Source organism: Epinephelus lanceolatus, chromosome 6, assembly GCF_041903045.1.
Source record: "Epinephelus lanceolatus isolate andai-2023 chromosome 6, ASM4190304v1, whole genome shotgun sequence".
Lineage (NCBI taxonomy): Eukaryota > Metazoa > Chordata > Actinopteri > Perciformes > Serranidae > Epinephelus > Epinephelus lanceolatus.
Genome location: NC_135739.1, coordinates 16,261,196 through 16,284,399, shown reverse-complemented (window position 1 = coordinate 16,284,399; position 23,204 = coordinate 16,261,196). Strand labels below are relative to the sequence as shown.

Here is a 23,204-nt window from a genome sequence, read left to right as displayed (position 1 = left end):
GGGACTTTTTGTTTTTAATTTAACCTTTATTTAACCAGGAAGTGGTTGAAAATATATTTTACAAGACAGACCTGGCCAAGGTAGCAGTCATTCAAAACACATTTAAAATGCAACAAATACAACATATAATACAAAAATCCACAATAGAACAACAACTATTCAAACATAGTGGCCTCTCGTGAAAATCAAGCACGTCTCTATCACCATTTATGCAATTTAAGTGAATTAGAGATTCAATATTAAACCACCTTAGTTTTATCAAGACAGATTACTCAGCAAAATTCAGTTACCTCTCTTCTGCTCGGTCATGAACTCTGACACAGAGGTCAACTTTACAGCGCGGTTACTCGCCATACTGCAGAGCCTGCTGTACAATGCCGCCTCCTTGTGGCGAAGTCAGGCAGCACCAGTTTACAGCAGCTCCCCTGCGTTTGCTGTTTCTCACTTTGGTCCCTCGGTGCCACCCGTAGATTTACGGTAAAGTCAGACGTGTATCTCAGCGTCGTACAGGAAGTGTCATACCAAACAGTTGAAACATGAATGAGTCTTATGAACCAGCGCTTGATCGTAACTTGATTTCCTGAGACAATTTACTAATGAACTCACAAGAGGATGTCAACCGACTTAACTTTAGACTTCGAAAATCACCAATATCCTGTGATGGATAGCGAGGCAGACTTCATGTCCATCGACCAGGGAGGAGAGTGGGGTAAGCGACGGTTAGCTGGACTTTATAGACAGAAGGCAACAGAGGTACCGTTAGCTAATGCTAGCTACCGTTTGAGTTAACAGATATAACCAACAAATGTAACGTTACCACTAAAATACAACTGCTGTGTCAAAAAACACTCGTACAAACCTCCGAGTTCAGTGTGACACTTGTGTTTACATACGCTTCAAGTCCAAGCTAATGTAGTTAGCATTAGCTAGCTGTACATGATGTAATGATGTAACAGTTAATGTAATTTAATAGCGAGTGATATGGCCGGAGACAGTACACACAATGCACTTGAATGCCCTGGGCCACACATGTAGTACACACTGTGCTGAAAACATGTTTGGTTGTGTTTGTTTTGGAAGAAACTGAAGCGTCACAGTTTTATTATTTTTGTAGTGTGATGTGAGGACTGTGTTTTCTATGGTCTCTTTACATATTCTTCCGCCTAGCAGACATTATCCACTGGACTACTTTTTTATTCCCCCGTTTTTATTTAGTTTACAGCAGCTTTTCTCATTTGCAAGTTCATATCCAATGTTTAATTATTATTTATTTATTGATTGAAATGTTTTTATGGACTTTCCCCCATCACTTTATTGCAGTTATATATGTATCCCTCGAGCCCATTGAATGTGAACTCAGGGCATTGCTGCAAAGGAGCTTATCTGTGACTGCAAACACTTGCTGCTGGGATAATATGATATCTAATATCAGTCTCTTGAGAAATGGACTGAAAGCAGTGTGACTATATGTTGTGTTCTGTATGATTGTTGTTACACAGACATCAGCCTGTTCGATGAGCTCGACAACCTGGGAGATGCGGATGATCTGCTTCAGGCACTGGAGCATGCTGGCTACGTGAGTAACTCATTTTCTCTATATGCAAATGTATATTGTCAAGGGAGATTGAAAGCAATGCGCTTGTGAACAGTGGTACAGAGCTAGCGATGCAGGTGCATCCTGAGCTTACATGGTTACACAGTTATGTAAGAACACGTGAAACAGGCACAGCAGCACCCCACATACACTGTGTAGGTGTCAGGCATCATGTAGGCAATAAAAAGAATCTTTACAAGTTTTATTGACTGATTTTTGAACACTCGAAGCAGCTGTTTTCTGAGTGTGGCAGAAATGCCTGGTTCAGAAAAAAAATAATAAAGTGATGATGTGCACATTGCTTAGACCAGGGAGATTCAACTTGCTTTTCCTCTGGGGCATTTTGCAAAATGAAAGGAGACCATTGAGCCATTTGCAGCAACCCTGCACAGGTCAGGTGTACGCAGGGGTGTTTCTCAGATTTGAGGACAATTGGGACTTAGCCTGGACCTCCATCGGCACAATTTCTTTTAACAAACAAGCTCTGTTTTGATGCTTTTTATGCACCCTGGCACAGTGTCAGAAATTAGCAAGGGCCATGGGCCATTTGGCCCGCAATTTATCCAAGAATGCCCCCAAAAGCCATGTTCCGGGGGCCAAAATTGCCCCCAAGTTTTCGAAACAACTATATGTATTTATATTTTTAACAGTATTACAATCTGACATTAGTAGTATAATTAGTATGAAAAGTATAATTTTATTTTTATTAAATTAATTTACCATCATGTCTACAACTCATTTTCCAGACATAATCAACGAGACTGCACTGATTACGTGAGAGTAATCTGACAGAGAAGGGGAGGGGGCTTTGCTGTACCATAAGTATAGATTAACCATTTCTTAATGACAAATTAAGGTAGAATGAATGTTAAATTTTAAATTAACTTACTTCCAGGATTGCATGTAAGGAATTTATAGTAATTTAGCCTTTTTAACAGTAAAAGTAACTGTAATGTGGTGAAACATTAGTACTGCTATCAGTAGATTAATGGTTAAATCATCACATTTAAACTGGTTGAATTATAGGAAATCTGAGTGATATTTTGCAACCATAACTTTATGTAACCCATTATTTATTTCATTTAGTGGTTTCTACTGAAGAGTGAAAACACTATCTTAGTTGGTTTTGCTTTTCATGTGCTTATTGTTAGAACATAATTACAATTTTTTGATGGCCCCCAAACATTTTGAAAATGCCCCCATTTTTTAGACCGTGGGGGCCAAAATTGCCCCCAAAATATTTTGTTAATTTCATACCCTGCCCTGGCACCATATTTACAATTAAAGAACAACAACCACAAAAAATCCCAGTGTGCATCAACGTATTTTCACCGTAAATTCGAAAATGGTTGGCAGGTTACTGTCACCTATCGTGGGCCAAATCTGGCCCTTGGGACATAAATTGAGTATCACTGGCTTAGACTGTTGATGCAGCATTTCCTCTGTTTCTGTCCACTGTTGAAATGTGTGTGTTTGGTTTCTCAGGCCAGTGAAGCTCCAGACCTGGACTTTGATATCGACATACCTCCGTGGAATCAAGTGGACACAAGCAGCACCTGCACAGGTACGCCAACATATGCCAACATCTCTTGCTGACATTTCAGATTGAAATGGGGGAAGTCTGAACTGAAATAAGAGTGTGATGTCCATCTGTTTATTATTTAAGTGATGTAACCCACGTGATGTGCAGCTGCTGCACAGTGATATCCTGGGACAATTTAATAGAACATTCTTAGGTACAATGTTGCTGCTTTGCTCGAGATGCTTTAACTGTAATATACCATTGATGACTGCTGAGAAAATGAAAATGACTTTTTACGAGAGATCATTATTATTTATTCAGGCAACATTTTTTTTACCTTAATTGGACTATGTGAATTTCCCTTTATGCACCTGACCAGTACCTAAAGAAGTTGGATTCTGTATATTATTGTGCTTTACGTTTTATTTCTGGTTGTGGAAGCCGCGCACACCACAGCACACTGTGTGCTGCTGCTAAATGACCTTGTCTGTGCCTCTGCAGACTTTTGCATTTGTTGGTTTTATATATAAATCTCTGCTTGGGCTGGTTCCTTCTTATCTGTATACATACATGCATAGAAACCAAAATCAAGATGGCCTGTGCTCTCACAGTATTCCACAGATGTTGGTCCCAAAGGTTCTAACAGAACTGGGCAAGCAGGCTTTTAAACATGCTGCTTCCTCTTCCTGGAATGAAGTACCTGAGGGCTAAAGACAGTGGGGGAATTATAGTCTGTCTCAAACAATTGAGAAAATAGCACTCTTGGTTTATGTGATTGCTCCTGAAATTTTCACTGAAATCCTTTTAGAAAATTGTATATGTTTATGCGTTATAACTGTTTTTTTTTTGTGTTGCATTTTAATAGGATGTTGTTATTGCTCATTTGAGGTGTGTGGTAGTTGTATTTGTCTGCTTATGTTTACTGCTGTAGCAATGTTAATGCTGCCCTCTGGGTCAGGTTGCCCTTGAAATAGAGATTTTTAATCTCAATGAGACTTTAACCTGATAAATAAAGGATATAGATATCTTTTAAGTTACCTGCCTTTCAGAGCGTTTACTAGTAGTTCTTTATGTCTTGAAAAATGTGGGGAATTATGAGTAAATATAATTCTGATGACTTGCTATTGTTTATTCAATAATTGCATGGCTGATTTATGCTTGCTTTTTAAAGATAGCATGTGCAGCTTATGAATTAAATATGTATTTATGAGAGGCAGTGGTTTATGCCAGGGTTAGGTTAAAGGATAGTGTGTTAGTGTTGTGTTAATGTATGGTAATAACACAGGGACCGTAAACCACATCCGCCTATGCTGATAAGCCCACAGATATGACACACTTCTCTGTGTCTTTGTCCTTGTGTATCCAGATGGTGAGGTGAGCATGGACTCTCTGTCACCTGCCCACACTCTGAGCTCTGTCCCCTCTCCCTCCTCTGTGGAAGCCCTGTCCCCGTACTCCATACAAGTAAGTCACTGTCTTCGACTTTTTGTCCTTCTCAGTTTTCAGCATTTGACTTGAATTTCCAATGCAAATGTTTTACCATTGTTATTGGTTGTGAGTATTTACATATGTGCCCCCTCTTGGTGCGCAGTCGGAACAAATAAAAGCTCCATCCAGATGGTGTCCAAACATTAACACCTGCTCTTTACTTTTGGATACACACTTTAGACACTTATTAACAAAAGCCTTAAACACCTTGTCAAACTAATAACTCGCTGCCCATCTGAGCTGCGCCCCGCCCCCTCGTTAAAGAGGAGGTGCTGACAACTTCAGCCACATTAGCATAATTTAGCAGGCAGATGTTTTCGCAGTGTGTCAAAACAAGGACAAGGGTTACATCTTTGTCTAGCCCCAACACGGTCTGCGCACATTTGTCTACTAACTGAATCACCCTGACTAAATCCAAGGACACGTGTGTCTGCTTGAGTCTTTGAATTTTGACAAGGACACTTGAGTCATTTTTTATCTCATGTGACAACCATCATATTTCATCAGATAGTGTTCCATACTTCCTTGGGAAGTTTGTTGATGACGGCAAGCATCGCGATCTTAAAGCTCCTAAAGCTACCCTGATATAATGTTTTTATTAGTAGGTGTTCGGATGACAAAGACAGTGTTAAGCAGCAGGAGATAAAGCAATTAAACCTTTATATGAGTGTACTGTATTTACACACAAGTCGTCTGTGCTCCCCTATCCAGGATGAAGCCCTGTCCCCACAATGGCAGTCCTCTCCAGTGTCACTCTGCTCAGAGTCTGTCGTCTCTCCTCCTGCTAAGAAAGCTCCAAAGAGGACAAGCCAGACCACACGAGGTAAGGCAGCTTCCACCACCGCACATCTGCTCATTCAGATGTCTTCTATATTTGTATGCTTTGTTCCAAAACCAGGGGAAATTTTGCACCACACTCTGGGTTTGTAGAATTCTGGGCTGTGAACCACAAAACAAAGATAGATAGAAACAGTCTCTCATTAGAAAGACAACAATTTGTAGGAAAAAAACCCTGTAACTGTAAATACAAATTTCCTCACCTGAGCCTAGATTCATCCTGTTTTCTTATCTCATTCCTCCCACCCCCATCCCCCGACACACATACCAGCCAGGCAAACTCAGCCAACCAAGAGGCCGATTCAGATTAGCCCGAAGGTTTCCATCCAGCCGAAGCCGCTGATTACAGCTGTGCCCCTGGCTCATGCGGCAGCTCCCCTGCAGGCAAAGACAATCATCATCCAGCCCCTGCAGACCACTGTGCTGCCTGTGGTCAAACAAGCTCCAGTCAGCATCCAACCAGCGCCCCCCCCAGGTCAGAGCTCACACTGCAGCACATCCAGACACATTGCCTCACATCACACTGTATTGCATCAGACGTGTGCACTGGATTTATGAGCAAGCAGCATGTTGTTCTATATGGAGAGTATTTTGTAATTCATTTAAATGTAGAGATGACATGATTTCAGTAGTGTGTGTCATTTCTGATGGATGTTGTTGTCATTCTTGCTCAGACAGTACTTTAATTGTTGTGTCTTGGCCAGCAGATGGTGCTCTAACTTTAGTTAATCCTCGACAGTGATCTTCAGTCCTCACTGTCCCATGATTCTCTGTTTGATGGTCCACTAATTATAAGCAAATCAGACATTAAGATGTTAGCTACTTCCTTTTTGTATCCTAGATATGTCCAAATTTGGGCTACATTTGTGGAAGAAAAACAATGCTGGGCATCAGCGTTCATAAATGTAAAATTAGGAAAGTTTGTTTTATTATAAACGTGAGCCACAGACTATTTATATTCTGCTCTGTGCTTTTGTGTGTTTTGTGCATTATAGTCGTTATTATTTTGTTTTGTGGTGTAGCCTGCCTGGTTTACCAATCTGGTTACATCAGCAGCGCCTATGCCAGTGTAAATACTTATGTCACTGCTTTGGACCCAAGTGGGTGGAGTATGTGACCTCTCTCGACTCGAATTTGAACTTGGCTCTCCTGTCTGCCTGGTAATAGCCAAGATGGCAGATGTCTACCGCCAAGACATCCAAGTTTAGGACCCCAGATGGAAGTCAAGTCAAGCCTGCTCAGTGTTACGAGTCTCTTTGGTTTAACATTTCTGAAATATTCACAGCTGAGGAGTGAGCCCTACGCATCATGCAGATGGAAGAAAGAAATTTAAGATATTTACTGATTAGATTTTATAGAGTCTGACCGGTGTTTCTAAAGAACAAACAGGCTGACAGGTGCTCCAAAGGCTTTTAATTTCTTTTGACTTTCATCTCTCATGAATTCCTCTTACAGATGGTGAGCTTGGGCGCAAGACACAGCGCTGGCACCACACACATTCATTAGCAAGACTGGCTAACACTTCTTCACAACTGACACTGACAAGTAGTTTAGTGTTAGAGGTGAAGGTTGCTGGGTCGGTTTGAGGAATGGTTCCTGGCACAGTCGTACTGGGAGGGGTGGGCGACACTCTGGGAGGCTCCTACTTTAACAGCACATTTATAAACACGGACAATGTCGTGTGTGTTGTTGTTTTCTTTTTACATTTGCTGGTTTAGAATGTGGGCCAAGATGCGGGTTTATGTGTGTTCATGCACATAAAACTCTTAACACCGCTCAGTTTGGAATGTGGAAGTTTTAAGAGCACAGGTCGCGATGGTAAACATCTTCTCCACCTGTACTTTACACACAGAGAATCTCGTGAAAGACAAGGGGTTAATGTAGGTCGCTGTGGGGGGGGGGGGTTAAAGGGGGTCATCTGCAGGAGGAGGGAATGATGCAGCTTCCAGAAAGTGTCGAATATCAGGTTAAATGTTTTCGTTATTGATGGCAAGACAAATGTGGGATAAGAACATAAACACAAACCTAAGAACAAACTCACACACACACACACACACACACACATAATCACAGTCAGTGTGAATCAATGTTAATCATACAGTAAAAATATGATTATAGTACAGCTAAGACCTGCAATTTGAAAATGTGTATTTGTTGTGTGCTCTTTCCTCAGGACGTCCCATAGTGCTGTCTCAGCCGAGCCAGGTGCTGCAGATCCAGACACCAAGGGCTGTCACAGCCAATGTGGTCGCCATGCCAACGCTCAGCCAGGACATGTCTGTCCCTGTCACTGCTCCTCCAGCGGTCTCTGTCACACTGAGAGCCTCTTCCTCAGATGATGATGTGAGTACATTGTTAAACTGCTCTGAGATATTAACAGAGGGGCGTAGATGAGGACAAGCATGTTAGTGCTGTTACCCTCATTCAAAGGGTCAATGGCAAATGTCTACTTATGTTTAATAAGAACTGCAACATTTGCATTACAAAACATACACCCCCCCCCCCCCCCCCCCCCCCCCCCCCCCACCCACCCACCCGCACACACTTGGTGCTGCTATTTACACTTCTTTCTGTACATGTTGTCAACCACCCACATATATGTTAACATGCTATATGATCAGGGGTTTCGAGGGGACTTTTAACAAATAAGAGGTTGTTCACTGGGAAATCAATCACGTAAATACAAGTTTGTGAGGTAGTGTCCTACTTGTTCCCAAACCCTACACAGCGCGGCAGGGATGATGTTATTTGTAGGCTGATGCAGAGGTTAGTATTGCCCTGGTTCCCTTGTCAGAAAATCAATGGGATTTTTCAAACAAAGGCAAACAAAGGTTTTTGATATTTACACGTTTTGTTCAGCAAGATAATGTTCAGAAATTAACACTTGTATGATTTTCAAAGCCTAAATGCAATCCCCAGAAGTAAAAGCTAACGCAAGGCTCTTAATAAAATACTCCATGATTGAATGACTTGTCACCACCACAACGAGGCTGTAATGCAGTCATGATGACATTCTGGAGTCTCGTTTAACCACTTGTTAGACTTGTTAGTTGGGTATTCACTGATATATTTTATGTCAAATTTAACGTGAAAATCGCTTAAGCTTGTCTTAATCTCAGACCTTATTTCAGGCATCTAACCAAAAACCCATTTATTTGAGACAAGGGAACTGGAGGTGCAACAATGCTAACTCCTTCTGCATTTTAGGACAATTTCCTGCAGCATTTTGTGGGTCTAAACATGCATCTGATTGCTCAAACAATTCTTGTTAAATCCTTGACATTCTTGTCAAACATGTTTTTTCTATTTTTCTTTCTCTAATCTGTTGCGAGTTTTGTCCACAAGCTCTTCTGAAGGTCGTTCTCTGAAATCTGCTGCCTAACTAAGAATGTGTTCAATATATGACACAAAGCGTCTTCATAGGACTAAACCGTGCCTTTAGGAGTTGTGTTAGTGTGTGTGTGGACATGTGAGGACTTGCCTGTGTGCACTTGTATGCAGCTGCATGCCTGTGAGTAGCCGCATTGGTGTGCATGCGTTTGCCCACAATGTTACTATGATGTCGTGGTTGCCATGTTCGCACTCAGTGTGGACCCTGTCCAACATAAACTCTCTCATCTTACCCTATTTTTAGTGTTTATTTTAATTTCACGAGCCATTAACTTTAATTTCTGTGTAAATTGTGAAAATAAAGTAAAGGAAAAAGTTAATATCTTTTTTTGTGTATGATGGTGGATTTATTTTTCCACTCTGAAGAAAGGGTTATAAAAACGCATGGACCATGTTAGACTGTAAAGACGTGAAGGAGGCCAAAATTTATGGCAAAATGTATGACATCAAATTGAATGATTTTTGCCATTTTGTAAACATGAAACATATGTTTTTTTGGTTGTTGCTACTCTGCTTGATAGATATTTATTAAAAGTATAATCTTAAAATTATGTTGATGCCGGTCAGAATAACCCATGAGCCTCTCTGGCTTTCATGGAGCCACAAACAATCCACAGATGATCATGATTGGCCTCTGCTTTGTTTGTACCTGTGGGGTTTCTCTGGTAACATGGATGTTATGTAATCGTAGTTCAGACGGTCTGAATGGTGTCATAGAAGGACATTACTCTCCATTTGGATGACACAGGGTGGATCCTTCCGTGTGCTGCATTCAGGGGGTGATGTCAGGACAGCTGCAGTGCGCACACACACACACACACACACACACACACAAACAAAGTTAACAAACATGTCTCATGACCTTCGCTATTTCTCCCTCATGCACTCATTTCTCTTGCGTCTGTGTAATGACAGCACAGGATGGCTCAGAGCATTCTGGGAAACTTACAAGGTGCTATTAAGTGCAGCAGGGACGGCCCCAGTGATTTAAAAGTTAAAAAAGAAAACTCAATTATAGTATGTTTTGTTTATGGTACAAACTTGCGGTCTCCCAATAAAGGCCTTTGTGCATGCTGGTCTTATTTTGGGTGGGAGAGCGTAATATTCTTTTAAAGACCTGGGGCGAGTTTGTTGGCCGCTGTTTTTGATTCTCTTGCTCGAATAAACTGCCAATGCCTCTTTCTGCTAGTCTGAATTGTCAGCCTCCATCGCAGAGTCAGAGAGATGCCGTGACTTTCAGCAACTGCAGTGTTGTTTCAGGCGTTGGTCCCCAGCACAACAGTTCCTGACTGCTCGCTCACGTCTGACCTTTGGTGAGCTGAGAAACATGTTCTCACTCCGTCTTGTGTTTGTCTTGTTCTTTTTTTCGTGAGAAAAACATCTAGTTTAAACTGGCGTGGCAGTGAAGTTGCAAAAATGCATGGTTGTTCATAACAGTCGATTTTTTAATTGAAAAGAACCATATGTGTCACATTTGTGGAATGTCTCCTAAATCATTCAGTGTTTTCTGTGGTGACACTGAGGCGACCACAGAAAATGGATCTAATTTTGAGCTATTATCATCTTATAGGAGCAGTCACTGTGTGGCCCTGATGCATTACCCACGGATGTGAAAAACATTAGTCATAATTTAATGTCAGTGTTCCGTTTTACCAGTCAACTCAATTAATCCTGACATTAACGTTATTTTACCATCTGGCTTTTTTCATGATTAACCTCAAACAAAATGATCAGTGTTGTTGTTTTTTTCATGAATGGTAACAGATGACCTCTTTCTGTAAAAACAGTCGTCTTCTAAAAGGGTTCGAGAGGAACTTGTCCAATTATCAAGGGGATAATCGAGTCTGGAGGAGAAACCTTTTCGTGCCAGACCTCTCGGAGAACAATGTCGAGGAATTCCCAACCTCAGGGGCCAAAACAAATACGCCTCTCAGCCATTTGTAAAGTGAACCAAGTCAATAAAGTTTACAATAGGTGATTAAAGGGGAGGGACTGAACACATTAATGGTGAGGGGGGAAAATACGACTGCGTTCTTGGAGCTGAGACCTCTGTTAATTTCTTAAGAGAGAGGTGGTGAAAGTGTTTAAAGGTGTTGTAGTGAGGGTTGGAAAATATGTTTATATTGCAAAATCTGGGTGTCATATCAGCCATGTAATGCTTTAAAGTGAGACTTTGCTAAACTGTAGCCTCAAGTGAATTATAATGGTAATACTAATAAAAGTTAAACAAAGGGTAAGACAAATAGAGCAAAGTCATGAAGTCAGCTACTGGTCGTACATGATCAAGTGAGGCAGTGGCAGCAAAACCCCAAAATGAGTTGAAGTATGCACAGCTTTGTTTTAATTTTTGTGAATAAAAATATTTTAATTCAGCTTCTTATTTGTTAAAAAAAAGTATTATTCCATCTTTTAAAAGTAACACACTGGTAGTCTCGCTGTAAATAGACTTAAGAGTTGTTTCCGTGGCCCACCGAGAAGCTCTTGAGCCGTGTCATGCTGCGTGAATGTGTATGGTTAATGTTTGGACCCGCTGCAGCTGTGTTCACTTTATAACCTCGCTGTGGTTTGGCTACGGCTCCGTGGTGGACTTGGTGGGCCAGGGGATGTGTAAAATGCCTGTTAAAGATGGCATGCTTGTGCCAGGTGTTACTACATGTCGTATCTACAGTTTGTCTTTGTGTGTGTGTGTGTGTCACTCTTCATGTCATTTACAGTATTGTATTTTGGGCTATAGTTAGCCTATATAAGCCCGGGTGTTAAACGGCTGCTAACGATTACATGCTTCAGACAGGTGCTGTGCAGGACGAAGCATTTGCGACAGCTGTAAACAACCATCAGGGATTGGGTCACTGTGATGTAATGAGCTCCTATACAGCCGGGGGTTTAGCTCTGTGTGTGCGTGTGTGTGTGTGAGTGTGTTCTAGACTGAAAAACAGTCCAGCCTGAAATTGCAGGTCTCACTGAATCCTCCCCATTAACAGAATGGGAGGATTTATAGGAGAGAGCCCCAGGAAAGCATTGCGTGATGTTGCATTGAAAGGGGTCCCCTATCTTTAACACAGAAAATTATGCTTTTAATGTCTTTGATTTTCTTCCATTCCAAAATCAGGGAGCTCAGTCAAGTTGAAGAAGAAAAATCAAAGGAGCTTCATTAAAGCCATTATGTTTTATGTCTCATTATTCAGCATGAAATCTCCCATAACATGTGAAGGGTGTAACAACAAGGCTCTTAATCAAATACACCAGTGATTTCAAAAGTTCACCATATGATGTGTTTAAATTCTGCTGAATGTTCAAGCTCCCTGGACTTACAGCTCATGTTTTTGTCGCCACATCTGGTTGTTTTCGTCCTAATCTATAAAAGCTGCTTTTGTGTAATATGATGCAGCAGGAAAACTACTGTAAAAGCATCACACAGGACCCCACTGTAACAAAATGCTATGCTTTCAAGTTGAACATTTGTGTAAAGTAAGGCAGGCAGGCACACCCTGCTGTAAAGTATCCAATGGAAGTGTGACTTTTGTGATTTGTTACATGCCTAAAGAATACCAGTTTCTCCACTAATGGTTGCGTAAATACCTCACCCGCCAAAAAAAACAGCCATAAGACATCCGTCAAATTGAACAGCGTCACTTGCTTTTGCTCTGCCCCTACATGTTTAACCCACACTGCTGAGTGGAAGTAGAGATTTAAGTCAAATAAGTTGCTAACAAGTGAATTCCGACACAATTAGCTTTAAGACAGAATTCAGCATCACAGGTTGACAGTTATTTCACCTGTGGAAGCATGCCAGAGTTGTAGGTGTTTATGACCTACAGTAACCAGGAAAGGTTTTCAGCTGAACTTGTTAAACTAAGCCCCCTCCTGTTTGAATAGGTTAATGGTTCATCACACACTTCCTCCTGGAGTAACCCTTTGGGTGCTGAATGACGAGAGTAGACAGTGTGACAGTTAGGCATGCTGGGATCTGTTGGCTTGTCAACTTTTTCCTCTCTCTTCACCCTCATTGATCCATTGAAGAGTTGTTGAGCAGGTATTCTCCCTTTCAGCAACACCCTGCTCCTGCAGTTGGCCACTCTGCAGTTTTGCAGGAGCAGCAGAGGCAATGTGCCCTGCTCATAAGGCACCGTGGCAGACTCTTTGATAGTTTGAGTTCCTTCTCACCCATCTTCTCATTGAGAAATGCCACACACTGCCATGTTTTGCCGCCTGCCCTACATTTTCCTCCCCAGCCTCATTCTGGTGCCGATGCGAAGTTCCCCTCGCTCTCCACTCCCTGGTAACTGCTTACTTGCAGCGTTCCCAGGCTCGGGCTAGTGGCACCGCTCCCAGATCTGGGCTGGGAGACAGAGGGGTTTCTCAGGAGACAGAACACAAATACAGGGATCCAAATAACTTAATCACCAGCGGGGCTATTAGGCCCAGGATCTTAGAGGCTTACCCCGGGGAGGGTGTTTGTGTTTGGGGAAGGGCAGGAGAGGGGTAGCTGGGGACTGGATGGTCGATGGAGGTGTTTGGGTAATCACCACAGCCACGGGTCGTGTTAATTTGAGATAGGTCATGTTAAGATGTGTGCTATTTGGGTTAGCATGCAAAAATTTGATGTCAGTTCTCACTGTCCTTGAGTGGAAGGAATCCCATGCCCTGCTGGAAACAAGCTGTAAAACTGCTCTTATTTGTTTATTCATTGATTTGTTTATTTTTACAGAAGTATTCCAAGTTTTTTATATTTGTTTTTGCTCGCTTTTTCAAAGGTTTGGACAGTCTTAACTTGTAATAAAGCCTTGTTTAAACAAAACAAAATCTAAATATAAAAATGCTGAATATTGTCTATTTATTTACAGATTAACGTGAGTGTATGAGACACTTAATAACGTCCACTGTAAGTTTCTGTTTTCCACCCAGACCTATAACATAGAGTCCCTCTCTGTTTATGTCTCTCAGATGTGAACCCATTTCTCAAAGAGTGACACACTCCGTAAACACATTTTCCATCACATATAGAACAGAGGCTTCACAAGCGACCTCTGGACCTCGCAGAGTATGCAGGTGTAAATATTTTCTAGCAGGAGCTTGATCGTGTGCACTCAAGGGCCCTATGGGGTGATGTTAAAGCCATGATTTGTTGCAGGAGTGACATTAACCTTGTGAAACATCTTGAATGCGTCTATGCATTATTCTGTCACCGTAGTAAACTGAAGCATCAGCGGCTGAGGTGTTCTTTCAGTGAGAATAACAAAGGTGACCCTGGCTTTTATTATCTTCATTTCTCAGAAGGTGTCCTGTCTTTTAGCTGATGTTTTTTCTCTTATATCCCTCCCTTCAGACTTCTTCTGCCTTTGCACACTTCTTGTGAGTTCCTCAGTGTCATTCAGTGTACCACGTACATCCTCCAGAGTATGAATGAGTGGATGTTGGTACAAAACTTTGACAGATGTTGAATCTCTAGCGTGGAAACAGCAGTAAATGTAATACACATAATAACGTTGACTGCTCATATGAATGAAAAGCCATTTTTAACCAAATGCCCTTGAGAGCATAGATAAATATGATGTGAGAGGAGCTTATGATCTACAACCAACAGGTGGCTCAGGCAGGCATTTCATTGCATTCTCACCATAACCCCATTTTGTTCCTTTTTGGATTGGTGAGGAGTGGATACATCCACATGTGATGACCTGACATGAGTAATGAATTATGTCAGATGCTAATGTTGTGTCTCTCTCTTTCGTCTTTGTTGCTTTCTCGCTCCAGTCAAAGATGTCGCAGAGGCAGCAGCGCATGATAAAGAACCGTGAGTCGGCCTCCCTGTCTCGGAAAAAGAAGAAAGACTATCTGCTCTCGCTGGAGGCCCGCTTGAAAATGGCATTGTCTGAGAATGAGGTGCTCAAGTGTGAGAATGGCAAGCTCAAGAGACAGCTGGAGGGCCTGCTGAGTGAGGTGAGCTCTGCCAGGACTTCCACACAGCGTGCACTTATAAAGTTGCCTATGCACACAGTAACACGAGCTGAGAAATTTCCACAGCATGTGTTGTGAGATTCATACATGAGTCATATTTGTTCTCTGTAGTTTGTAATAACATGATGCCTTACTGTTTCTGCAGAACACAGTACTAAAGGTGACGGCGCCCAAGAGGAGAGCTGTGTGTCTCATGGTGGTGTTGGTGTTTGTCATGCTCAATGTTGGACCAATGAGGTGAGGATATAACACATCAGGACCATGGATCTCTCTCTGTATGTCTTTAAAGGGATACTTTGCTGATTTTCAACCAGCTTTGTATCATAACTTCCCTCATTGTACCAGCTCCCACATCTCCCTGCTTATCTCCCAGCTCAAATCTGCCGGATGAAGCGATTTGCATCATCTGGCGTATTTTCCCTGTCTCTAGGGCCGTTTCTCGAACTACAGATTGTACCCCTGCATTTTTGTATCACGGACACAAAGAGTATAGAAGCCTCCCGCCACCATTTGCAGACCAAACTCTAATTAAACTGTAAAACTAGGCAGTGCTGATCAATTCTGAACCAACAGTCTGTTTCTGCGTTGCCAATTTCTCGCCTAAAATGTTTTCAGGAACATACCTTAACGTTTTAACTGTAATACAAGATCATTTGTTACCAGCTGGCCGTCATATTGTTTTCTGTGTCAAAACGTACAACCTTGCATCACATAGCCACCAGCAGGAGCATCTATTGGTCTAATGTGGCACAATGCATTCTGGTAGTTGTAGGTTTTCTGCCACAGCCCTTTTCCTCTGTTTTCTCAGGTCATGTAGCATCACTTTCAAAAGTATTTACATCTTTTCAACACATATGAAAAGACCATCCCTCCAGCAGTGGAATACTTCTTTAAGTGTCTACACAACCATTTGATTTCCTAGTGTCTAAAAGCTCAAATATATTCAAATGAATGCTGATGAATGCGGATACTGTAGCTCAAGATGCAGCAAGACTACTAGTAACTCTAACATAATGTGGATGCACAAGAGTTTGATTAGCAGAGGAAACAAATGGGAAGCCCCATGACTCATTGTGGGAATCACGCCTCTTATGTAGGACATTACGCAAAAATCTTTATTGAAAACAGAGCAGAACATTTCCCATCCAAGCGATATGTTCACACAAACCTACTTCACCCATGTTTCAGTTGACAAAAACATATTAGCCAAAAATAAATTATGAATTAAATTACTATCTTTTGCTGTTTTATCACATTATTTCACAACTGTCTCCCTTAAAAGCTTTGAGCTAAAGCACTAATCTTGTTGTACAACCTAAAATAATATAGTCCAGTAATCCACATACTGTAACAGAGCAGTCTTACTCTGAGTGAAACTGATCTAGGAGGTAAGGAAACTGACGACTAGTTCATCCGTGCCAAATAGCTCTTATGTGTGTCTTCCAGTCCTTTGTTGTTGTTGCCAGAGTTTATAGGACTTTGTGACTAATGGGTGAATAAGCCCAGAAACACCCCGTTGGGTTTGAGAGGAACGTAAACATTTACCACTTACCCATAGAAAGAAAATCATTTCAGGCTACAAAAGATGTAAAAAAACATTTGTGCACGGCAGTTTTTCTTATCTCGGCTCGTAATATTAACAATCGTGACAAATTAAGATGAGTTATGTAAAACTACACTGGGGAGAAGGGTTTATTCCACCCAGCTCGCAGATGGAGAGATTGCGTAATCCCACAAACTCAAGCTGAAGTCCACCTCCAACTGTATCGATGACTTCTCTGTTCTCATGTTGAAAAAATGTTTGTTTTCTCCTGGGGAGAGCTTTCTCTGCAAGGATGCGAGGATCTACTTGTTGGACTGGCTGGCTTTGATAATCTGTCTGAGCTCTGTGCTGGGAATGTATTCCTCCAGTTGTTCTCTAGAGCTTAGACATGAAAAAGTTTTCATGGGCCCTATGAATGAGTTTGCTTTAACGACTTGAGTGGTTTTCACAGTAGCCGGAATCTGTGTGTGCCTGTACCTGCGCACGCATCTGTGTGTTTTGTGTTTGGGCTCTCCTTTGGAATGTAAAATATGCCCGCTTTTGAGGTCCGATCCCTTTGAAATGAAAATGCCACCCAGTGTAGTAATACTGCTGAAAGAGGCTGTGTGTATTTTTGTGTGCGTGCGCCCCAGCGTGCTTTGGGTTATTCAGTCCAGATCAGAGTTCAGATTCTGCTTGTGGCTGAAAAACCCTCCTGTGCACAGGATGTGGGCCACATGGAATTCAGCGGTTATTTCAGTTCAGTACCCACTTTTTCTTTTCCGTTTGTTTCCTCCGTCTGTAGTGTCCTGATTTTGCCTCACCTGTCTCTTTTCCCCACCTCACCTGTCTTCTGTGTCATCAGTCTGTTTCAGGGTGGCCCAGGCTCCAAGCTTGGATCTGTTTCCACGCAGCACAGCGGCCGACACCTGTTGGGTTTTTCCTCTGAGGCAGAAACCGAGGTCGTGATGGGCCCCGATTCCCTTGGCAGCGGCCCCTCTGAGATGGCCGACAGGTAATGAGCTCAACCCCCCCCCCCCAAAACACCTTTCACAACACCATGTCAGCGGACCCGGATGCACCTGTGCCTGGGCTCAGTCTGAACTGGCACGGCTCATTACGGCACCTGTAAACATACGCGCCAGCCGATTACCAACTCTGTCCAAACGTCTGCTTTTCAAATGCCTCCAGGCCCCTGGCTAGTTGGCCAGCAGTTGTGCTTTGAGTAACAAGGTGGGAAATTGGGGTCAGGCTGTGTTTGACATCCAGTTTTATATTGCTAGCAACAGTTTATTTTTCTAAAGGGTTATATATTTTTCTTTCTGTTTTCTTAAATGCGATAGAGGCCCAGCAGTCCCATTTGTAAATTGCATAAATAACATTCTTGTTTGGTACATTACCTGCACCCCCCATACCTGAAAATGATGTTTTGCAAGGTGGTCAGAGCATCTAATGTCTGCATGGCATTGCCAGCCTGTGTTTTGTCAGATCTCTGCGTCGGGTAGGTTACATGTTAATGCAAACCATCCAGCTGTAGTATCAGGTTTCCCGGCAGCATTAAACCAGCGCGGGCAGGAAGGAACACATTAGCCTTTACAAAAGGGGTGACAGCACCCAACGCACCACAGAGAAGGGTGATGGGGGAGATATGCAACCTAATCTTGGTGTCCCACTGAACAGGAAGTTGTGTGTGCAGGGAGGTTAATACGGGCCCCTCAGTTAGAGTTATGATCAAGCCTCCGTGAGCTGACATGTTGTCTCGCCGAACCATTTCCAGAGCGTTTAGAGACGGGAACGCCAGGCGCAGTCAACATGTCAACTCAGATCAAGGAGGCCCAAGGGAGGTATTACGTCGGTGGCAGGCGTTTTGGTAACAAGCCACCTGCAGGTGGGCACTGACTGTGGACAGTCTACATCATCACCTCAAGCAATGTAATCATTCATTCACAGAGGTGTATCAGTTGTAATTAAAGTCACAGTAATGTCTGGGAAAGAAAGTTAAACAATGCAGTGTGCTCGCAAACCCCCCCATGGCAACAACCCAGACCGTTTGGCTGTCATTTTTATCTGTCATCGTCTACAATCAGACTGGATGTGACGTGCAACGTGGCAGTGCTCAGCTCTCTGTCACATGTTACTGATAATTCTCAGCAGGACTTGAAGCAGCCTGTGGACGTATCGTTTCAGAACTTCCCCTCTCAGCGTTTTTGTGTGCATAATTAGCGACTGAAGCTCTGCCACTTCTGCATATGTCAAGTATTAAGAATTTTTGATTCAATAAAACTTATTAGTAACCATTAGAATTCAACACACATATAATTCTCCCCACATTGAGGCCACGTTGGTTTCTTTTTTGGTACCCTTTTGCTTCCTGTTACCCGATCCAATCTGGGTGTTTTCACCTCTGTCAGAGGGAGAGCAGCCATGCTGGCTCTCAGTTTGCATTCAAAGCATGTTGTCAGCATGTGGAGAATATTTTCAACAGATTGTTATTTGAAATTCTACAATGATTTGAGAGCATCTGAGCAGTGTTGTAAAGTTTTCTCTTTGTTTAACACCCTCTGCTTGGTGTTTACTCTGTGCTGTAGCTCTGAGGATAAGGCCCTGATGGTGGTGAAGGATCCTATCTTCCTCAGACCACCTCCTCCCTGCCAGCCTCCTGTAAACAGGACCAAGTGCTTAGAGTAAGTTATGAGCTCTTTGATTTGTGGCCAACTTTTCTCCTTTCACATAAGCCCTCAAAAATGCTCAAACCTGGCCTAAAATATTTGAAAAATAGTATAATACATGTTGATTGGCAGGTTGGCCCATGAGTTGAGGGGTTGGGTCCACCGTCATGAAGTGCAGCAGACCAAATCCAGACGCATGAGTAACAGCAATCACAAAGCCACCAGGACCATTCTGGTAAGTCACAGCATGCTTTTGAAAACAGGGACACATCTCTAATGGGCTGTGCGAGAATTAAAGTGATTTTCAGTGTTCGCAATAAAGCTTACAAACTAAACTTCACTTGTATTTTCGGCCATATAACTTTTTTATTTTGGCAAACCGAAGCCTCTCTTTCACCACTGTTTCACTTCCCCTCACACCTTCTTTTTTTTCTGCCTCTCATTTCTCTTTATTGGGCTGACTTTAATCCAGCAGTCCTGAGAAAGTAAACACAACACTTAGTGGGGAGCTGTAGGATTAGTGCCCCCTGCTCCTTTTTTCCATCATTTTTTCAAAAATCTGTCACAGTAAGTCTAATCCGCCAGGAGCTGCCTGCTTGGTATATACTCATTCTTCATTTTACTTTAGATAGAAATGCAGATGTGTTTATTTCTCACCTGTGTGGAGCTGTTTTAGCCCCACAGACACACATAAGTCTTGACAGTATTTTAACTAATCATATTAGTGAGCTGTAACTCAGAAAACCTTGAAGCTGGAATGCGTGCACTGATCTCTAGAAGTTTTGAAATGATGATCCTTTAGTTAACCTGCATTTGTGTGTTTGACAGTGTTACCAATAGTTTATCCTGTTCTCCATAATGGTTAGTGGATGTGAATATATAAAAAAATGAAAGCTCATTCTCTTTTTTTTTCCTCCCCTAACAGAAAACAGAGAATAAGCAGGCCGATGGTGCCCAGATTGTGACGGTCCAATACACAGAAACTACTGAGGAAAAGTGAGTAAAGGCCTGTTGCAAAGTATTTGTGTCAGACTCACAGAAGTAAATCATTTTACAGGTTTGATTTTTTTCCTACACACAATTCTCATTTGATCCCATTTGATTCTAAAGCTGATTACAGCATTTTCCAACAGCTATAGGGTGGAACATAGTGTAGATCTATCCGAACAAATACACAGCAACTACTGCTTGTGTGGTAAGCCAACACTGTGTGGTAACCTAAAACAGTGAGCTCAAGCCTCTTTGGAGCTGCAGACCGGAGTGTTTATTGTCAGCGGGATCTGCAGAAATTGATTATGTAGACATAACAAAGTGGTATGTTTCATTGTTTTACAGTTGTGTTTACCCAAAGCTGCTCTTTGAATGATGAGAAATAACATTCTAGCTCTGTTTTCACACTTTTGGCGCCTGTCCTCTTCGCACTCTTTTACAATCTGTTAGATTTATGATACAGTGATTTTAAAGCTCGACCCTCTGACCTGCTTCAGAAGTTTGGCGGACAGTGAGAACCCTTTTCTGCAGGACTGCACGGTGTAGTTTAGATCAGGCAGATGGAGTCAATAGTTTTTTTGGCCGCCCAGTTTTTTTCCCCTGTTGTAAGTCTGGCTATTAAACATTCAAATCTACAGCACAAAAGAGGAAAAATCTATTTCAGCAGTCGTCCTCTGCAGCACCACTGGTTGGCCAGAATGAAAATAGAAAATACACAAGAATAAAAAATCCTGTTTCAAGCATGACATCTTTTACCCGTGTCCCAGAGGGATCATATGTGTCTGTGACCGTCCTGCTGTGTGCATTATATTTAGAACCATTCATCCAGACCTGGTCACAGCAGGCGAGTCTGCAAAAGCTTTTATTCTCCAGTGGGTTGTCAAACAGGGAAAGCAGACTACTGTACATCTGCAGATAATGATTTCTTTTATTATCAGTCAATCTGCCATTTATTTCCCTTTTTAATCAAATTAATGGCTTGGTTATAAAACAGAATGCTGTGAAAAATAACCAACACATTTTCCCACTGTGATGTCATAAATGTTTTGTGTCTGACCAACAGTCTAAAACCCAAAGAGAATCATTTTATAAATGTAACGCAAGTAGATGTACCCTTAATCATGTTTGAGAACCTGGAACCAATTCAATTTTGACATTCTTGCTTGAAGAAATATTTTTAAAATTAATTAATTATAAATTTTCAGTTGGTTGACTGATTAATTGATCCATAGTTGCAGCTTGAGATGACTGAGATGCAAATTAGTGCCCTGAAAAGTGTCTGTGCGGTCCAGTGTAAGAAGTCGCTTTGGATGATTGTGATCATTGAATGATTTAACACCAAGATAGAAAGTGTGTCTGTATTGGGATTAAACAGACAGAGGTATCAAATAATATTATAGGTTTGATAAAAATCTGATATCAAAACAGTTAAAATATATTTTATCTGCATGAAATTTGCCAAATATAACACACTTCTCTTGCACAAAACATGATCATCATTGACACATCTATTGCACATCTGTCCGACCTGGAAGAGGGATCCCTCCTCAGTTGCTCTGAGGTTTCTACCAATTTTTTTTCCCCCGTTAAAGGGTTTTTTTTTAGGAGGGAAGTTTTTTCTTATCTGCTGTGAGTGTTCCATTGACAGAGGGGTGTCGTATGCTGTAAAGCCCTCTGAGGCAAATTGTGTATTGTGATATTGGGCTTAATAAACACAGTTAAAATTGAATTGAATCATCAGCACTTGATCAGTGGTATAGATGTCTTTTTCCCATTTCTGGATATTTTTCAGTGTGTCTCATATTTTTCTTTATCAACAGGAATCCAGGCAACGAGCTGCAGGTGTACTACGCACCCCATCACACCTACAGTGACTTCTTTGATGAGCTCAATCGTCGTGGCGACACTTTCTATGTAGTGTCTTTCCGCAGGGTAAGTTTCAACTTGTTTGGTCAATTACACCAGTGGTTCCCAACCTGGGGCACTTGTACACTCAGGATGTAAACTTCACCAAACAACCTAAAAACTGACAGTTTCATTATGTGGGAAAAAAAGGGCTGTATCGCTGCTGCAGCGCCCGCAGGTTTGATTCCAGCCTCTGGCCCTTTGCTGCATGTCATCCCCCCTCTCATGCTTCAACTATCCTATCCAGTAAAGGCAAAAGCCAAAGAAATAATAAAAAAAATGCACTGTAACAACATTGTTAAATATTGTGAAAATTGTATGAAAAAAAATATTATAGATAGTGTTAGATAATGTCCAGTTAATAATAAAATCAAGTTAACACACTTGAAATCTGACGGGTGGTGAAGAGGTACTTGAGTTCATCTGATAGGAGTCCAGGGTACATCTTAAATAAAAATTTGGGAACCACTGCATTACACCAATTTGAGAGGAGAAGCGTGCGCTGGACCCCACACAAAATCTGACGTAGTGGTGAAATTGATCCCATAAAGTAAAATTAAAAAAGATTGCAATGGAAGTTTTTACAGCTCAAGACTAATCAGTTTGTGCAATTTGTGTCTGACATGAGATTTCCTTCTCTCAAACTGACCGTAAAAAGCGACAAATTAATTATAGACTGAGTAACTTATGAATCATAAATTACATGTAATAGAGACCTCTCAACAGAGAGGTTTGAATGGAGAGAAAAGTGGAGGGTGGGGGAGGGGATGAAATGCAAACGCCCAAGGGTGTAACTACCCCTTTCCAGTCCAGTTTCCTTGGTCCATTTGCAATCATCAAGACCATGTTTTAGATTTTTTGGCATGGCCGTCTGTCACTGTTAATCTTCTTGGCCTTTCTTCATTTGACCATTTTTCCACATTTGAGACTGAACCTGTTTTGAGTTTTCCCTCTTGATATGATTAAGCCTGGACATCACATTCAGAAAGACTTTTTTTGATTAGATTGGATTGGTTTCTTTCTTTTTCAGACATATATTTGTAGAGCACCAAATTCACATCCTTTTGTTATCAAGAAAAAGAAAATAAAAGTGCTTAGGGGAAATCTTTTCCTTTGAGTTCTACCCATTAAAGCTTGTTTCATTATCCTGGGACGCTGTTGCTCCATCTATTGTCACTGAACTGTGCCAAATAAGACACATTTACTTCCACACTCGTCCAAAAAGTAACATTAAGCAAATGAAATGAAGATGTGTCTCTTCCCAAAAAACATTTGGTCCCTGTTCCAAAGAGCTCATATCATACTCAGCACCTCTGGGTGATGTTAAGC

At 41.7% G+C, this 23,204-nt stretch overlaps 1 protein-coding gene across 1 annotated transcript in view; it reads left to right on the top strand.

The window, feature by feature from the left end:
- The first annotated feature begins 480 nt into the window (after positions 1-480).
- atf6 (activating transcription factor 6) overlaps positions 481-23,204 on the top strand; it is a 38,829-nt gene continuing 16,105 nt past the window's right edge. The window contains exons 1-14 of the mRNA XM_033622494.2: positions 481-709; positions 1,500-1,576; positions 3,080-3,158; positions 4,483-4,580; positions 5,316-5,427; positions 5,713-5,916; positions 7,615-7,784; positions 14,586-14,771; positions 14,935-15,026; positions 17,177-17,326; positions 18,900-18,995; positions 19,113-19,215; positions 19,906-19,976; positions 21,791-21,902. Of these exons, the coding sequence (XP_033478385.1) occupies positions 613-709; positions 1,500-1,576; positions 3,080-3,158; positions 4,483-4,580; positions 5,316-5,427; positions 5,713-5,916; positions 7,615-7,784; positions 14,586-14,771; positions 14,935-15,026; positions 17,177-17,326; positions 18,900-18,995; positions 19,113-19,215; positions 19,906-19,976; positions 21,791-21,902 (1,647 nt within the window). The 5' untranslated portion in view covers positions 481-612. The remainder of the gene's footprint in view (positions 710-1,499; positions 1,577-3,079; positions 3,159-4,482; positions 4,581-5,315; positions 5,428-5,712; positions 5,917-7,614; positions 7,785-14,585; positions 14,772-14,934; positions 15,027-17,176; positions 17,327-18,899; positions 18,996-19,112; positions 19,216-19,905; positions 19,977-21,790; positions 21,903-23,204) is intronic.